The sequence below is a fragment of the Callospermophilus lateralis genome, chromosome 2 (genome assembly GCF_048772815.1).
Source record: "Callospermophilus lateralis isolate mCalLat2 chromosome 2, mCalLat2.hap1, whole genome shotgun sequence".
Lineage (NCBI taxonomy): Eukaryota > Metazoa > Chordata > Mammalia > Rodentia > Sciuridae > Callospermophilus > Callospermophilus lateralis.
The window spans coordinates 140,735,125-140,752,531 of NC_135306.1; the positions used below are offsets into that span (position 1 = coordinate 140,735,125).

A 17,407-nucleotide genomic window follows, 5' to 3' on the forward strand; every position below is an offset into this window, starting at 1 on the left:
ATTTTAGATTTATAGATTGAATTTCATAATACATTTTAGTTATTTTGATTGTATGCTATTAATTATCACAACTCAAGATTTCAATCCTGTAGAAATTTTGAAGTATATGGTCTTAGGGTCACAGAAAATTTGGAAAAAAAAAACAGAAGACTATTTAAACATGCATTATTGTTTCATATAACAATGTTAGAATAGTGGACATAAAATGTTCTAACATAAAAGTGTATTAGGATAAAACTCTGTGGGTTAAGTAGAATGGAAACATAGTTTGGGAAGAAAAAAAGAAATATGTAAATTTCTAGCTACTTGAGATCTTATTGATTCATATTTTAAATTGTGAGCATGGACTTCAAATCAGTATGTATATAATTCCACTGGTTATATTTGAAGTAGTGATGTAAATGTGAAAAAAATAGAATTTCACAGTCCAAAGTAGGCCAAAAATTATATCCTTTGATACTATTTAAATTTATGATGAAAAAAAATGAGATGTCAACTTGAAATATGCAAAATGGAGCATGGTTGGGTTTTTTTCCCCTTCTTTCTTATTTTATAAGTATGAAGACCAGTATACTAGAGAACTAAAATGAATATGTAAGAAAGAGTAACCAGAATGTTAGAAAGGAAAACAAGAGCAAGCAGAATCATGGAAGATAATAGAGCATTTCAATGAGGGAATGAACAGTTGAACTTCACATTATTGTGAGATACTCTAAGAAGACTAAAGAGATTACACTAGATTTAGCCAAATCTAACACATTGGTCAATTTAGTAGGAATATTTTTTTGTTATTTTTGATAGGAGCTATTTTCCATGTTATTTTTGATAGGGGTATTGTGAGGGGCTCAGAGTTTAATAAGAGAAAAGAAAAAAAATGGTCTATAAACAGCTCTTCTGATAAGAGTGATTTGTGAAGATGAAAGAGACAGAATGATAGGCAAGACGAGTTGCCAGGTTAATTGCTTTTTAAAAATAGGAGATACCAAAATGTGTTTGACTATTCAGAAAATGGCTTAAGTAAAAACTGGGTTTGAAGATGTAGACTGCAACATCTAAGTGATCACTGAGGTCTTTTAAAAGATGTGAATTCTTCTGAATCAGAAGGAACACTTGATCCATTATAATAGGAATAGAGTAGAACATGGTTTTTCATGTTGTGATATGTGAATCTTGCATAAGAAACTGATGGATTTTTCATCAGATGGGTTCATTTTTCTTTGGAACAGATTTCAATCTGTCCCAAATTTATTTACTAGAAGTGACTCAAGAAAGAAATGTTTTGGAGATCACCTTTGCAAAGAAATAAGCTGACCAGGGTGAAGGGCAGTGTTACATTTGGAGATCATAAATTTATAGTGAGTCCCTTCATTTGAGGGTTTTCTCTACACTTCAGTGTTCAGCTGCTCTGGAAAAGGCAATGAAGAAGATAGAAAGTTAGGTTCAATTAGGGTTGAAAATTTGCCCAACAATTGTAACATAAGGATCAAGAGACAGCAGCATGAATAGAAGTGATAGATGGCAAAACAACAACCAAAACAAACAAACAAGCAAAAAAACAAGAGGAGAAACTGTAAGGCTAATATGTAATGCTTTATTTCTGAACAGCTAGAGAGATAGAAGTTAGTAACAGAGGCTACTACAATTATCACCTAGGAAATGAGTGATTTTGATTTTGGCTCTCTTGTATCTTTTGCTTCTCTCCCCTACTGCCCTGTTACCTAAAACCGCCTTCCATGAAGTTGCCCATCACAGACGCCCCTACTTTGCCATGCTCCAAAACAAAAGTCTCATGAACAGTTATAAAGCCATGCAGAAAGTACGAATCACTGACACCAATGGGATTTCTTTGTGTTTCAAACGTTAAAAAAAAAATTATGACTTTCAATGAAACCCAATAACTGAGAATCAAGAAAGTATTTGTGAGCAAGATACCTTTCTTCATCCGCAGGCCTCTGAATTATATCTTCACAGCTGAGAACAAGTGTAAGGAAGTAAGCATACATTTATACACACCAGTTCTCTGGCTCTGGTTTTATGAAATCACAGAATGTCACCATTAATCTGAAAATGGGTCATCGGTTTTCATTACAAAGTTAATTTGAGTTTGTTTTTATGAAATGTGATTTAGCCTAGGAAGAGGTGAGGAGTGTGGATATTATGAAATCACATAAACAATAACAGCTGATTATCGTAGCTCAGAAAAGGTCAGAAAGCAGCATTGCTAATCGTCTACCCTTGAAAATTAGTACCTTCAGGCAATTTAGCATTATCTGCTGTATAGAGAATTGCTCACAACCTTTGCCAATTCCGAATAATTCCAATAATTATAGGTTTGAATTTAAGAAGGTCTTCGAGTTAGAGCTATCAGAATTCAAATTCGGGCAGCAACATTACATATGCTTTATTGATACTAAGCCCAATCTAAACTATGTAGAACTATTATTCATTCACTCATCCCTTCATTCAATAATTCATTTGTTATTTGACTGTTTATTGAGTACTTTATTCATTTGTTATTTGACTGTTTATTGAGTACTTACTATGGGCTGAACACTCATTGTCATAGGCACTAAAGATAAAATATTCAACAAGACTATGTTCCTGCTCTAAGGAGCTTATATTTTTATCTGTTGGGCAGAACATAAACAAATATAAAAAATATTCCAAAATAATAAGTGCTATGCATAGAAAAAGGCAGAGTGATGAATGCCTAGTGGCTACTTTTAGTTAAGTGATCAAGTTAAGTTCTTCTGAAGAGATGATTCTTAAGCAAAGATCTTGATAACAAAACAAAGATAGCAGATTAAAGATAAGCAAAAAATCTCTCAAAGCTGAGGAAATAGTAAATTCAAGTCCCCTAAGGCAGAATTGAGCCAGGAATATCCTAGGAATAGAAATAGAACCAGTGAGGTTGGAGAGAAGGGTCAGGTGACAGTGGTAGAGAAATAAAATACAGAGTAAGTAGAAGCCAAGGTTTCATATGGTGAATAAGAGCCTTGGATTTCCTCTTAAATGATACAGGCAGAGTTTGCATTGTTTAAGCAAAGGATGAGTACACCAGTTGACTTAAATTTCAAAATTTGGACCCAAGCTTCCACATAAATAATATTACAGAGAATAGGAATAGAATCTGTGAATCAACATGTCTGGGTGAAAGTGGGAGTAGTGGATATGAAGAGAAGTGGATTGACTGGGGAATATATTGGAATGAGAAGCAATCAGTAGTGCTGATGTGGATGTGGACAGTGAGAGAAACAAAGGAATAAGGAAATTTAGATGGATGGTGCCTTATCATGTAAGGAATCCAGCTTAACCCTTAGTAGTAACAAAGTAACAGATAAGATTTCTTCTGTCATATAATTTGCCTTCTAGAGGAAGGAATATAATAAATAAGAGAAAACAAATGAATTAAGTAACATAAGTATCTCATTTTCTAACTGAATTGCATAAATGTTCAAAATGAATTCCTTATAGTAACTAGTGAACTTACTTGCCATGAGATTTGACATTTATCATATTAAGAATCTTTAAAAATGCAAAAAATCTCCTCTTGAATATCTTAAACATCTTAGAGACTACTAAAATAACTTGCCATCAAGTATGTATTTGCCCTCTGTAAGTATAAGCACAAAACTCATTAGATGGCTTGTAAGATACTTTACATTTCAGGGTCTGGGGGGCATTGGGGAATACCTCTTATACTCTCGGAAGTGAACAATAGTTTGAAATAAAGGAAATATTTGCAAGCAGTTTGCAGCATGGTATACTTGAATTCTTGCTTATGGATCATTTCTCCTCCTATTTCTGTAGAAACTAAACTTTAAGAATTAATATAATCAGACAAATAATAAACAAAAACTTGGCATTAAAACCTAAAGTGTAAAGTTGGGAAGACACGCTCAGTCTAGCACTGGTCTTATGGGTACATGATAGAGGCTGCTAATCCTGTGGTGTGCTTTTGTAGATCTCTTCCTCCCTATTCTGTGTGTCAAGGGCTAGTATCTTCCTGGTTCACCATTGTCTCCTCAGCATCTATACCATATCTGGCAATGTATAGCATATGCTCAATAAATGTTGGTTGAATGTGTATGAATACTACATACATACTCGTTTCAACTAGTATTTGATCTCTTATTGCTAGTGATCATTTGTTTTTGTTTGGACCTTACCCTCTCACTGGAGCTCTTTGTTTTAATGCAAATAAGCCTGTTTGTTAGGGTGATTAAATTTGAATTCACTGTCTTTAGAGCAGGAAGGATAAGATGGCATGAGAACACACAGCATTCTTGTTGGGTTGGTGTGGATACTGGCAGCAAGATGTCATTGACTAACTTCCACACGTCTACATTTACTTATTTATCAAACATATATTCTGTGCCAGATGCCATCTGAGGCACTAAACATGCAAAACTGAATGAGGTACAATTTCTCCCCCAAGTGACTCATAATTTATAAATGGAAATAAACAAAATATTTCTTCTCTTTCTTTCCTCCTAAATCTAATCTGTCAGCATATCTAGTAGATACTAATCCTCCCCCTCACCAGTCCCTATCCTGACTGCCACTGCCAGTAGTCTATTCTGGGCTACATATCTTTTATCAGAATTCTGTAGTAACATTTAGCCACAGTCCTTGCCTTCTTCTACCTTAACTTCACCCTCCAAGTTTAATCAAATGTGTATCTCCACACTGTACTTGGAGAGCTCTTCTATAACACTATTCTAGTTTTGCACAGAATGATCACTTTCCATTGCCCTTAGGTTCAAGCCCAAATTCCTTAACATGCCTTACAAGGGCCCTTCCTATGGGCAGCAGAATAGAATAGACAATATGATTGATGTATGTACATTCCAAGTATGTATTATATATCAAAATGCATTCTACTGTCATGTATGACTAAAAAATAAATAAATAAAAATTTAAAACAAAACAAAACAAAAAAAAACAAAGGCCCTTCATAGCTTGATTTCTGTTCCTCACCTCATCAGCCACTAAGCTATGCCAGGAACACTTTTCCCTTTCTTTATTTACCTGGCTATCTTCTTTTTAACCTTCAGATTAGCTACCTCAAATTCTCTGAGAAGTTTTCCCCAGCTTCCTTAGAACCACGTTATCTCATTATGTGCTCCTGCAACACTCTGTATTGTTTTTAACACAGCAGTAACACTAAATTTTACTAGCTTGTTTCTCTATATCCCCTGTCAAGTTGTAAAGCTACTTCAGTGTAGGCATGAAATTTGAAAGGTATGTAAGGTACTTAACAGACCACATGGGGTCTGGAGGTGACTAATCCAGGTAGAAGAAGAGGTCTGGCCAATGAACTTGTAACCATATAGTAAGAAACAAAGTTGGAGAGGTGAATAGAAACAGACTATTGAAAGACTTGTGTGTTAGGTGAAGGTCTGTGGGCAAGTGGGTTCAATCTACATTGCACAGAAATCTATACTCACTGCCATCTGTAGCCATAAGAAGCCTTTATGTGAATTAGAGAAAGGCACCCCCTTGCAGACACAGTTCAGTATCAGGACACTGAGCTGGAACAAAGAGGCTTGCTGGATTCCTCCTACACTGACTAGCCTCTCCCCACCGTGTAGGGCACTCTGACTCTAGATCCCTGAGTCCTCTGAGGGTCACAAACAGAGCCTTTCATCAGGCTATGTTCTGATTTTCATTTCTTCCCTGCTGTAGAAATTATGGAAACTCTACCTTTTCTGTTATGAGATAAGCCATTATGAATGTTCATTATCTGGCTTCTAAGGAAGGTTTAATTTGAAGAAAGAGCTTCTTTGCTTAGAATTTTTAAATGTTTAAAAATCTGTTATAGAGAGTAATTGAGGATTATTCAATATAGAATAAAACAATTAAGTTTATATTTCAATAACATCATTCTGGTAATAAAATGGAAGGGGAATTATATGGAGAAAGCTAGAAGCAATAAAACAAGTTATGGCATTTTTTTCCCCCAGAATTTAAGTGATTAACAATAAGATCAAGAAGTAAATAAAATAAGTGAGGAACAAAAAACTAAATCCAAAAGTATAAATTATGGTAGGTGAGACATGTGGCTTAGAGAAAAGAAATCCTCCATTTTGAGTAATGAAACGACTTACCTTGGTTGAAGATGGAAGGGGAAGGGGAGGATATCTCTTGGGGAGGAAATGTGGATAGTCTTGCCCTTTGATCCTTTCCAAGTGCACTGTGGACTTCCATGTAGACAAGTGCCAGGCTCATGTGACCTTAAATTTAGTTTCATAGAACACCAGAACTAGAAGAGAATTTTAAAATCACTGAATCCCACTTAAAAGACAGAGAGAAAAATCACTTAACAGGAAAGTGGAAGAACCAGGATTAGAATTCATATCTGGTTTATAACTCAGATTTCTTCCATCATACCATGCTCCTTGTGGTTCTCAACTTTCTTTTCTGAAATGTTTATTGATACCATAAAGCTAAGTTGAATTAGATTGAGAAAATGTATAATTATGAACTCCAAATACACTGATCAGTATCTGGAATTAGAATAGAGGAAAATAGGAAATCAGACCCAAGATTTTAAAGTATATTTCTTACTGTATGGTCCTCATCATTTTAGGCTTTGCAAGATATCAAATCAATCTATAGCTTTTTGATGAGAATCTAGCATATATTTGTACTTGAGGCATTATGGACAAAGGAGGACTTGAGTGCTTTGGAAGCATTTTAAAAAGCGAGGAGTATGAGCTCGTCCTCTCCTAAGGCTGGTTTTGGTTATGAGGGCATTTGAAATAAAGAGAGCAACATGAAATTAAATGCAGTGACATGCCTAGTTCATTTGAAGAGGTATAAAAAGAGGGGCAGATTTAGAGGCCATGCATGATGTTCATTCTTTCTTAATTAACAAATGTGTACAAGACACCAGGAATACAAAAATAAGTCACAGTTTTTATTTCACATATCGTAAGTAATTCTTGATGAGTTTTGAGGGGAAAGTAAACAATAACAGAACTGCTTTAGAAAGGCAAACCTGGTTTTGTGTGTCAGGATGAAATAGAGAGGGACCCATTCACCTGGCATCAGAAAACCATCTAGGCAACTTCTGCAGGGTTGAATCCAGGGGCAGGGGGAGTACCTGGTGAATGAAAGTTGACATGCAGTCCTGTCTGTGGACAGAGTATCAGATTGAGAGGAATTAGTAATGTCCAGTCCTATGATTCTCTCCCTTTGAAATTCCCATTCAATGTCTATTTTCCTCATTACAGCCATTAGGTTGCCTGGCTTGAGATTTGTTACTGGCCTCTCTGCTTCTCCAGGAAAATGCCAAAAGACCAATCACTGATGCTGAAATAGCAATTTCTTTCCCCATTGTGGAAAACTGTGATGTTTCCCAGATGACAGCTGCAGAGAATTCTGCAAGCATTTTATATAAGGGAAATGAAGTGGCAAATAGAGAAAAACAGTACGTTCACTGTGGAAGATGGCTTCTATGGATCATAAACCTGAGTTACTCCCAACAAGAATTAGAGATGAGAGAAGTTGTACTATATTTTTTTAAAATGTAGGATGAAGTGGCTATCAATTGGTCTTTACCAAAGGAAAGGAGTCAGGAAAAGAATCTCAGATATAAAATGCAAGCTGGAAAAGGGTTTTTATGTGTAAAGGCTCACAGAGTTCTCTCTTGGTCTAGGTTACCTTTAAGACTTTGTTCCAAATAAGGAAAAGATGAACATTGAAGGGGTTAGTTTTCTAGAATGTAGACTTTTTCTCATCATCAGTTTGTCTATTTAAGGTTGAGAACTTCTGTCAATTTAGAATGAACTACATATGAGCCAAATTGAATACCCCTTCCAAACCTAGAGCAGTGGTTTTCAGGATATGGCCCCATCCAGCATTACCAGGATAACCTAGAACTTAGAAATTTGAATCTTTTCTCCTATTCCACATCTACTGAATCAGAAATTCAATAGGGACAGGAAAAATATGTAACTCGGTGGTAGAGTGCATGCTTAGCAGGTGCAAGGCTCAATCCTCAACACAAAAAAACGTGGGGACAGAGAAGAAAAGAAAAGCAACATAAGAACAAAACATCTAGGAATTGAATCTAGTGATCTATGGTCTAATAAACCCTCCAGGTGACGCTCATGAACTCCAAAATTTGAGAAGGATAGATCTAGACTTTGTTTTTTGGCCTGTCTGTACTGCTTTTCAGTAGTTCCTTGACCCCAATGATGGGAAACTAGAATTCATCTTTAAATAAATGACATTATTTTTAACAACTCTGAGAAGTATGGATAGTGCAATGCATAAGCTTTGAAATTATCTAGATATTCCCTATTGATATTGTAAAGCTTTCGGTAACTTTAATTAGGTAACTTTAGTTTCTGCTATAAAATTTAGGCAGTGATATATTCATTTTGCTATTTCTGTTTAGATTAAAGAAGATATACACACTACACAATATGTACACCTCCTACTATGTGCTTTATTCAAGACTAGGCATTATGTCTTGAATAAATCTGAGATCACAATATAGTATAATAAGTGTTTTTATAAATATGGTACACTTAAATTTGAATTTTAGATAAACAAAAATAATATTTAAGGTAAGTATATCTCAAACATGGTGTATAATATTCTTATACTAAGAACATATTTAATCTGAATAACATTTCTTATGTGAAATTAAAATTTCACTGAGTGTCTTATATTTTTATTAGCTAAGTTTGGTAAGTTTATTAATATTTCACACTACTGGACCAACTATCTGGGGAAGAAATGACTTTTCCAGAAGTAAACTTGAAGTATTAAAAGGAAAATAATAATGCGCTAAAGAAGCTAACACAATTAAAGTGTTGGTTATAAAGTCTCCCTATATCAGTGAAAATTATTTGTTAGCAAGTAGCAAAGATATATCTAAGTTTATTTAATCCAAAGGTGGGGATTAATTGTAACAGTTTGGAGTGTCTTCTCAAATTCAAGATCCATGGACAACTAATCCTGGAAAGAGCAACCACACATTGAGGCATCTTGGGGCATCTGGAAGGACGCTGGCCTTTATCTGCAGTCCTGGCTTCTTCCTGTATTTCTACTTTGTTCTGGTATTCTTGCAGAGAGTTTTTTGACATTTCACAGTCAACATAGGAAAAAAATTATGTCACATATTCAGCTCTCAAGTTTCTATTTTTTTCTGTTCATACAAAGTCTCTGAATTTCATGAGTTCAGTTCCACATTGCCCAAAACAAGGACTGGCCAAACTTGCCACATGATCCAGGGTAAGTTATATGAACTTGTCAGTCCTTCTGAAATGATGTGGATGTTTGCTTGGAAAAGGCCTAGTTTAATGTAATATAATTGGCACATATCATATGCTTCCAAAACATTAGTCTTCTTCTTGTCCTGGAAAACTTTTGACTTGTGCTGATTTCCATCCTTTAATTTTCAGTTTTAATATACTAATAGCCCCTAGTGAGGTCAGTGAAATAAGGGACAAGTTTCAACAAGGAAGAACCTTAACTTGTGGATGGACTTTAAAGATCCCCAGGAATACTTACATGTGCTTTATGAGAGGAAGACAGAGAAAGAGAGCAGAAAGACATAATTTAGGGTATTTATAATAGGTCATGATAAGCAGGACCATTCAAGTTCATTTCTGCTTGAATGTGAGTGTGATCTTCTGTCTTTCTGTCTTAAAGTCTTGGCTTCTGTTATTTGTTATCAACCTATCTACCTATCTTCAGGAACTCTAGGAATAAAATTTAAAAGATTTTTTTGACATCTTAACCTTCAAAACGTTTCTGGTTTCATTATAATTCACATAGAATCTGTAAAGTTATTGCTTTTAAACAGATTCTGATTTTTGAAAAGTGATTGATTGTTCTCTGTACATGGATGCAGTATAATTCCCCAGCTTGTGAGTTTTTCTGTTTGATCATGCATTATCATATTTCATCTAGCACCTTAAACATTGATCAGGTTTCTCCATTATGTGGTTCTTTGATCTGTAATTTATCCATCTATTTGAAAAAAAAAAGGAATTATATGGAATAGAAACAATAAAGGATAGGCCAATTAGAGGACATCCCTAAATAATAATAATTGATGCAAAGTTAACTCTCAGACCCTGTGGCTTAAAACTCCTTTTGAATTAAATAGTGAGAGAGTCTGAGCATAGTTAGGTATAGTGGGGAGTGGGCCAAGGACAGAGTGGGCATGAGTTGGTAGGAATTCTGCCAAGTGTGCTTGTCTTGAGAAGAGCTGCTATAAAGCTAATTTGTAACTGAAATTCTCTGTGGGCAGACAAATGTAATGTTAAAGAGAAATTCCATTGTGCTTCATCAAGCAAGACTTACTAAATGCCCTATTTTTACATTTTTCTTTCTGAAAATACCATTCATCTCACCTCTTCCTGCCTTTTGTAAACAAAATTTATTAACTCCTTTCAGCATCTGGATTTTAGCTCTCTCCTCTTTTTACTATCTTTTTCCTCTACTGGGTCTCTTTGCATGCTCTCCTATGCAAATACCTCATGTCTCTTTTTTTGCATAACAATAACAAACATTAATTGATATTTACTGTTTGTCAGGCACTTAGCTAAGTAGTTCAGTTGCCTTATCTCATTTAAGGTATTCAGCAGTCTTACTATCCCTATTTTTTGATGGAGAAACTGAAGCTTTGAGGTGTCAAGTGACTTTCCTAAATCACACAGCTCCTATATTTTAGAGCTGGGATGAAATAACAGATATATCTGGGTAGGGAGAAGGCTCCCAGGTCCATGTTCTTAAGGTTTCTTTGTGATGTATGTCTCTTACTGAACATTTGGAAGAAATGTAAAAGAAATGTGCTTTTTAAAACACCTACAAAGAGGTGGGGATGTGGCTCAAGCAGTAGCACACTCACCTGGCATGCGTGCGGCCCGGGTTCGATCCTCAGCGCCACATACAAACAAAGATGTTGTGCCTGCCGAAAACTAAATTCTTCCCTCTGTACTACTTACACATAGTGTTTTTTTAATTTCTAGCACAATTATTTGTTGATCATTTTGAATTAATTAATACCTTTAAAATGCATAAAACCACAAATCTTATTTTACCAGCAAAATACATTTTGGTACCTTTGAAAAAAGTATATCTTTCATGCTATTTTAAATTATATCCTCAAAGTGGAAGAAATAATTCATTATCATTTGATTTTTCAGCAATGCTACATCATGTTAGAGAATACTTAATAGTTAAGTAAAAAATTAAATGTGATTCTGTGAATATTTCTGATATTGAAATGTCCTTTTTGTTTCTAATATATTTTATTCAAGGAAATGTACCAGAATTTCTAAAGGAAATTCTAGGAGAAGATTAAAATTATTTTTTCAATCTTGCACACACTTCTGATCCACAAGATGAAAATTTCCACAAATGAATATTGTAGGCTTGTGTCTGAACAGAAAGAATGGGAAGAGTGAAAGCATCAGCTTAATTACATTGGTGGAGTGAGGAGGAAGTCTTTATGCAAATGATTTCTAATACAGTGGTTCTGAAACACTCTAAGTGCTGTACTTTGTTCTGGGACAAAGTATTCCTTACATTTGAAGCTGATACATTTTTATGTTTCAAAATGAATACAGGGTGCTAACTTCACTGAAAAGGTTATCTATTGGTAAAGAAAGCAGATTAATTTTAAATAGCTGTGACCCTCTAGACAAATTCTATTTCAAGTGAACTGGGGGGAAGTTGAGTGTCCTAGTTTGGCTTGACATTCTCTGATTCTTTTTTGAGAATTTGAATGTAAACTCCTCCTTATCATTTTTTTTTTTAAACTTAACATGATCAACTCAGAGTACCTTTGTATCAGAATATACTTTTGAAAAAGACAAAACCAGGTTAAAACCTTCTTGCTGTCCCCATCAGCACTGTGACCTTGTCAGTAAAATTCTACTATTTATAAAATGGGGATCAAATCTTTATAAATTGAAATGAAAATAAATAAATGCAGTGATTATACTAATATATCACATAGTAGGTATCCAAAAATATTTAAATTTCTGTCCTGTTCTCTCTTCAGCAAATCCCTGAGCACATCTTTGACCTACCTGTCAATAGCAAAAACTTTCATAGCTGTGGCAGCTTGCCATTTATACATATACCTGTACACTTTAGTTTCCTGGTTACTCCTTTCCCCACCCCTGGACATGCTTCCTTTTTTTGCATGGAAAGCTAAAGTTCAAAGAGACAAAGTAACTTGACCATGATCATAGAGTTGATACAGAGCTGGGGCTCAGATCCAGACCTCCTGACAGCTCATCATCCTGTGCTCTGTGTGCTGCACTGAATCTGCCTACTTCATCTACATATTCAGGAACAACCATGTGTTCTGGGCTCTGTTTTCTTCACACTCGTAATTAACAATTAAGGATCCCACTGTATGCAAGAGGAAAAAAATAGTAGTTTAATAGATATAGCCTCCAGAATTTTTTCTAATTCAGCCACTCCCTTTTGTGAAAATCAATGTTTTAAGATATGATTAGTATTCTGAGCATGGGGTGATGGTAAACATAATGTTTTTGCATTATCATGAGATGACAAAATTACCCATTCTCAAAGGACCAGCTGCTGCAGGGAGGCTGGCACCCATGCTGCCTACGTTCTCAAAACTATTTTAATTGGTAGTTTTCTGGATTTTTTTTTGTTGTTGTTGTTAGTCAGAGAGGAAATATATGTGTAAATCTATTAAAGCTATACCATCTGTTATGATGAGTGATATCACTGAATCTTTGTAAAATGTTCCATCTCAGGATTTTGTGGCTGCTCTGTGTTCTCACTGAGGCAAGGGTTCCTATAGCTCACCTCCTCAAGCAATCATTGAAAAATTATGTACAAAACAAAGGAAAATTCTACCCATACTTTTTATATAATATCTCTTCTATGGGCCTAAAAGTTTGAAATACTGTGAAAACATATATGAAACTATTGATCACATTAGATATATGTGGTCCTAAGAGGAAATTGCCCACATTTTGAAGTGAAGAAGACCTGAGATCAAATCCAATGTCTACCCAAATTGCTGACAGCTTTAAACAAAAGACTGAACCAGTTGGAACTACTCCTCTCATTTCTCTAATGTAAATAATAAGTCTTATTCCACAAGGTTACAGAAAGAATCCAGTAGTTAGGAACATTAGAAATCAATGCATAGTACACCATTATCAATAACAACTATTAATCAGGAACATATTGGGCACTTTGTAAGGGCTCATGTGTACATTATCTATTTTAATCTTCCCCCAAAGCCTTTGTACTACATATTGCTATTATATCCAATTTAAAGATGAGAATATGGACACTTAGAGAGGCTAAGACAACTTTCCATAGATAAATATTAAGGAAATAGAGGACCCAAGCATTGAATTGAAACTTATTATTTATTAATTCAATTAATATTTGCTCATAATAGATCTCCTTAAGCAAAACTGGACTCTGGAAAGAGGAAGTTGGAAATGGAAGTTACATAAGCAATCAACCATATTCACTTTACCCTGGCTACTATGTAGAGAATAAATTAAAAGGTGACAGGTGAGGATTCAAGGAGATGAGGCAGGTGATTGTGAAAGTTCAGGTGAGAGATGAAGTTGGCACCAGTAAAGGTGAAGAAACCTGAATGAACTAAAGATACACTGAGCAGGTGCAGCTGAATGTGTGGTGATGGCAGGAAAGAGAACTCAGGCATGGGTAGCCCTTGTCCCTGACTCTGAGCAACATGCTGATCTGAGTTGGGGAATTCTAGAATGGATATAGAGTGATGACATTTTTAGCATCAAGCCCCATGCTCTTAACCACTATTAATGCTATCACTAATTGTTATTGTGAAAATAAAAGCACTTGAAGTCTATGCCACATAACTGTAAACTACCCAGAAATGTTTATGGAAAAGTCTAATTATTCCTTTCATTGTGAAAATGAAAAAAAATGAAAGTCTGACATTGAACTCGCCATAGTTCTTAGTTTTCAAAATAAGTACTTTGAACAAGATTGCAAATCTCTTCAAACTTCATTAAACCTGAATTTTAATATTTATAATGTTGTGAGATGAATTTGATGAAAAAGTATTTGAAGATAATTTGCCAGAAAGTTAGCAGGTTTATTTTAGATGATTGAGTTATATATAATTTTCATCTTTCCAACATTTTGTATTTTTCAGATTTTCTAAAATGATTGTATATTACTTTTACAAAACTAGCAAATTAAGAATTTTAGAAAATTTAATGTATAAAGTTACATTTGTTATGTCTATGTAGTCCATAGTTATAAGTCCTGAGAACCACTCAAATCATAACCTTCAACCAAACCAGTTTAAAACCAATCAAAACAATGATGTAATTCACAGACAACTTAAAATACATGTCCTAAGTATGCCATAAGACCTGCAGCCTCAGTCAGCATGAATTGAAGTTCAGGATGGAAACTGACTAGTAGTGTGCTCGGTGTGGGGAAGGCTGGGAAGGCAGAGAGAGCTTAAAGTTTTCTTGATTTCTTGTAATTTAAATATCCTTTCCAATTTGAACATTTAGCAATTTCTTATACTTTTTACTTCCCATTATCATAAAAGTAGAAAGTCACAAATATAAAAATATTCTTTTTGACATCCTCCCAGCACTATTGAATCTTGCCTCCTTTTCTTCCTTTTCAGGGTCAATGATTGTATCTTGCGGGTGAATGAAGTGGACGTGTCAGAGGTTTCCCACAGTAAAGCGGTGGAAGCTCTCAAAGAAGCAGGGTCTATTGTCCGGTTGTATGTACGTAGAAGACGACCCATTTTAGAGACCGTTGTGGAAATCAAGCTGTTCAAAGGGCCTAAAGGTAATAAAAATTAAATGACTCATGATTAGACATGAATAGCAAAAAATATATATATTTTTTATTTTTGTGGCACTGGGGATCAAACTCAACACTTTATGCATGTTGGCAATACTCTACCAATAATCTATGTTCCCAGCCTAAGAAACCAAAACTCTTAATATGAACTCAGATAAGGAAATGACAGACTTATATAGGAATGCCCTTAGTAATAATAAATAGCAACAACAATTACATTTTCTGAAAAATTTTTAATGCATGTTAATTTTTCAGATATAAGTGATAAATCCTCTCAGTAATGTAGTAATCTATACTGACATAACAATGATAACAATTACAACACTTTATGATTTGCTTTATTTTTGTGATATTGTTATGCATTATGCCCAAAAAGTATTATATAGTATTTTATACTTGGAATAACTAAAATAAGTTTTTGAAGTGTCTCACATCTCTAATGTTACTGTGGTTACTCTGAAGAACTACATAGGCAGTTCATATCAACTTTTTTTTAAATGTAATTTTTTTTTATTTATATATGACAGTAGAATGCATTATAATTCTTATTACATATATAGAGCACCATTTTTCATATCTCTGGTTGTATACATAATATATTCACACCAATTCCTGTCTTCATACATGTACACTCTAGATAGGGCAGAGGGGTTGGAGGGGAAGGGACGCGGCCTGGGGTAATCCATATCAACTTTTAAAAATGATCCTTTGAACACTATTCTTTAAAATGATAACATTTAATATTATTTTAGTAGTATTCAAACATTTTAGAAAAATCTATTATTTGGCTTTACAGTATTTAAATATTTTTAGGTAATGATTAGATTAATCACTATACACTTTGAGTGAACCATTTCCCTTTCCTTTAAAATCTATTTCAATTCTAATACTAAATGTGATTGAAAAACATAAGCATGCAGTTTCCTCTGGGAGACAGTAATAGGTGGTCTTTAATATTTCAGGCCTAAGAGTCAGAACTGAGTTTAAAAGCCTGGTTCAGCCAGTTACTGGTGTAGTCACCTTGATTAGGCCACCCCCTTCATTATTAAGTGGAGATCATAATGGTATATCTACCTCATAAGCTTTCTGAGGACTAAGCATTAAACTAATAGTGGGTACATAATAAGCCAGTCAAGCCTGATGAAGAATTCAGACTTTAGACCCCAAAAGTTTAGATTGGAACCCTGCCTCTGCAGCTCACCAGCTGAGAGGCTGGGTAAAATGATTAACCTCTCTTTGCTTTTTCTTATCTACAACAAGCAAATAAAAATAGTACTTGTTCTTAGAGAAGTTGTGAGAATTTGAGTCAATTTGCATTAAATATTTAGAATAAAGCCTTACACAAAATAACTGCCCAATAAATATTACTATAGTAAACATGTTATTTTTAGTATAATTTACTGTATATGATTTTAGCCTGTATAACAATCGTTTGGTAATACAAGGAAAATACTGAGAGATCTCTCATGGGTTAAATTCCAGTGTTTTAAAATCACAGACTTAAATTTCAAGAAAAGAAAAAAATAAAGCATTTTCATACTATACTCTTTAGTGGTATGGAAGAAAGACTATCTACTATTCTTATCTATTTACTAAAATTGTATTGGCAGTGCACCTGAAATTTAAACAAAGTAGGCATGCATATTATTTCTATTGAAACTACATACTACATTTAGATAATATGTAGCTATTTCTATAATTCAGTTATTATCAATTATTCAGCACAACCCTAAGGCAAATACTAATTTTAAGCACTCAGCAAAATATTACAGTTCATTCACAAGCTTCCAACTTTCCAGGTCACTTGATGACCTCCAACTGCTCAGCAGAGCACTTAAAAGCTATATAGAGAATTGATAAACCAAAACTTCTTAATTTTATCAAGAACACACTTTTGAACCCTTATTTTTGGCACTTGGGCAACCCTCCAGCTGCTTTACTTAATTATGAACTCTTTTCTTCTTTGAGCCTGGAGTGGGGCAGGAATTGCTTTGCAACATGGGGCAGTGGGGGTGTGGGGAAGCTTTAGAAATGCATATGAATCAACCAGGTATACTTAGGCAATAATCCACCAAAATTACACAACCTGTAGAATAGGGGATCATACATGATCTGGTGTAATGAGCTAAGGAGAACGAGGATAATACTGGAAAGAATTTTGCATGGTGAAAGCCAGATCCTGCCAAATCCCCATTAGGCCTGTTGGAATTATGCTGAGTTAGTTACACTTCTTGTACAGTTGTTATGCAGAGGTCATTGATTTGGAATTGATTTCTCTATATAAAACTTGTTGGTTTACAAGAAAATTAACTATTCTAATCATTGTTTGAATAACTAATGCCTCTTCCAGTGCCTTAAACACAGGAAGTGCAGAATCAGCATAAATGAAATAATTAAATTTGATCTTATTCTAAATCTAATATCTTGCTATCTTAACTTCATTTAGCAACTTTTAATTATTTTTGACTTATGGTACATTTGAAAGAAAGTTCTATCAATGTTTAGCTTATACCATGAAGAGCCATGTGCATTGTGGAGGATGAAGATGAATCAGCTAGAGTCTCCTCAA

At 34.5% G+C, this 17,407-nt stretch overlaps 1 protein-coding gene across 11 annotated transcripts in view; it reads left to right on the forward strand.

Moving 5' to 3' along the window:
• The window catches only part of Dlg2 (discs large MAGUK scaffold protein 2), a 1,165,863-nt gene that overhangs the window by 601,339 nt on the left and 547,117 nt on the right, over nt 1-17,407 (forward strand). For all 11 annotated transcript variants that reach the window (XM_076843911.2, XM_076843917.2, XM_076843908.2 and 8 more), the window contains one exon: nt 14,654-14,823. In XM_076843911.2, the coding sequence (XP_076700026.1) occupies nt 14,654-14,823 (170 nt within the window). The remainder of the gene's footprint in view (nt 1-14,653; nt 14,824-17,407) is intronic.